General features: G+C 29.6%; 1 protein-coding gene across 1 annotated transcript; it reads right to left on the minus strand.

Annotated features, from left to right (window-relative positions):
- Nucleotides 1-25: 25 nt before the first annotated feature.
- On the minus strand, nucleotides 26-1421 carry LOC108743907 (calcium/calmodulin-dependent protein kinase type 1-like; the record flags this gene model as incomplete). The annotated part of the gene is made up of 4 exons (XM_018479509.2): nucleotides 26-779; nucleotides 1041-1179; nucleotides 1236-1310; nucleotides 1361-1421. Coding segments are annotated over 4 exons (296 nt in total), but the record flags the coding sequence as incomplete, so codon positions are not given.
- Between the last annotated feature and the right edge of the window lie 112 nt (nucleotides 1422-1533).

Genomic DNA, 1533 nt, shown 5'->3' on the forward strand with positions numbered 1-1533 from the left:
GAACATTGTAATATCTTAACATTTTATTCAAGATGCTTCTTTTATCTAGTTTTCAATATATTATGTACCTTCGTTCAAATATTGTAGTTATAACTATATGAAAACCATTTAATATATAATAATTGTAACAGTTATACTCTGGAGGCATATTGTAAACGTAAAAAAGCTTCAATTAGTAATTCAAACTTCAAACAGTAAAAGGAGTAATAATTCTAGACCAGTTCTGTGGAACACATTACTGCCCTTCTAACGTTTATTTTAATTCCGAAATGCCGTTCATAATCGTGACATAATTTACATTTCAGGATGTTCCACTATACCATATAATTATTTAAAAACAAACAAGCTCAAACTGGTTAATATTGATATTATTGAATTAAATGTTTTTATCAATCAACAGATTATTGCTAGTAATTTTAAATAAGTCATAGAACGTTCATGCTTCAGATGTGGTAATTAAGCTACTTATTTAGTGCAATGCAAAAAGCAGGTTTCTCACCGAGCTAATAAGCCGTACCTAGGTAACCATATGACATTTTTTTAAGTATCTTCCTTTTTTTGAAGTCATTGCTCGATTGATATTGTTAGCTAATTGAGCAATTTTTCAAAAGCATATAAAACTTTAGCAAGAAAAACTTTTTGTTTCAAGCGAGGTAACTTACTCATTATCACAGCAATGTAGGGATGTCAATTACACCAACCACAGTGTATCACAATTACTTGGTTTATTACTTAATACTATGTAGGGACTGTTACATTTATCCCAGCTTTCTGTAAAACTAATTTTACTATTAGATTGGACTGAGTTACCTACTTGACATCACATCTCTATTTAGTTTGCATATGCAATAATATTATTCATTTATTTTATTTTCTGCCCCCTCAAATGTAACAATTTTTGTACTTGTGATGATATCCTTTCAAAAACACATACCTATACACATAAACAAAATAGATCTTCATTGTGGTCGTCGCAATATTATAACTACTATTATTCTTTTGGTGAGAATGATTTTCAAATTAAGTAATTTGTAAAATACCTTCAGATCTCGATGTACAACCCCTTGTTCATGCATATAGTCAACAGCCTCCAAAACTTGTCTAATTAAGTCAGCAGCATCCTTTTCAGTGTATGAACCCTTTTCAACTATACGGTCAAAAAGTTCACCACCAGTGACTCTTAAAAGTAAGTGAACAAGTGAAAACTATTAAAATTTTTACCTTTATTTACTTACAATTCCATAACTAAGTAGACTTTATTTTTATCCTCAAATGTTTCAAGTAGCTGCACTATATTAGGATGAACTAACCTAAAACAATGAACATTAAGATATGATATTAAGTTCAAAAGATAACTTACTTTCTAAGAACTTTAATTTCATTCTCTAATGAGTCTTCTTTGCCTTTGAGTGCTTTCTTGTCTATTATTTTTACAGCATATAGCTCACCTGGTCTTTCTTTACTTTCAGCCAATCTTACTACTGAGAAAGCTCCTCTACAAGATTTAAAATTTAAAGAATTTCAACATTTTGA

Source organism: Agrilus planipennis, unplaced genomic scaffold (genome assembly GCF_000699045.2).
Source record: "Agrilus planipennis isolate EAB-ADULT unplaced genomic scaffold, Apla_2.0 scaffold2961, whole genome shotgun sequence".
Lineage (NCBI taxonomy): Eukaryota > Metazoa > Arthropoda > Insecta > Coleoptera > Buprestidae > Agrilus > Agrilus planipennis.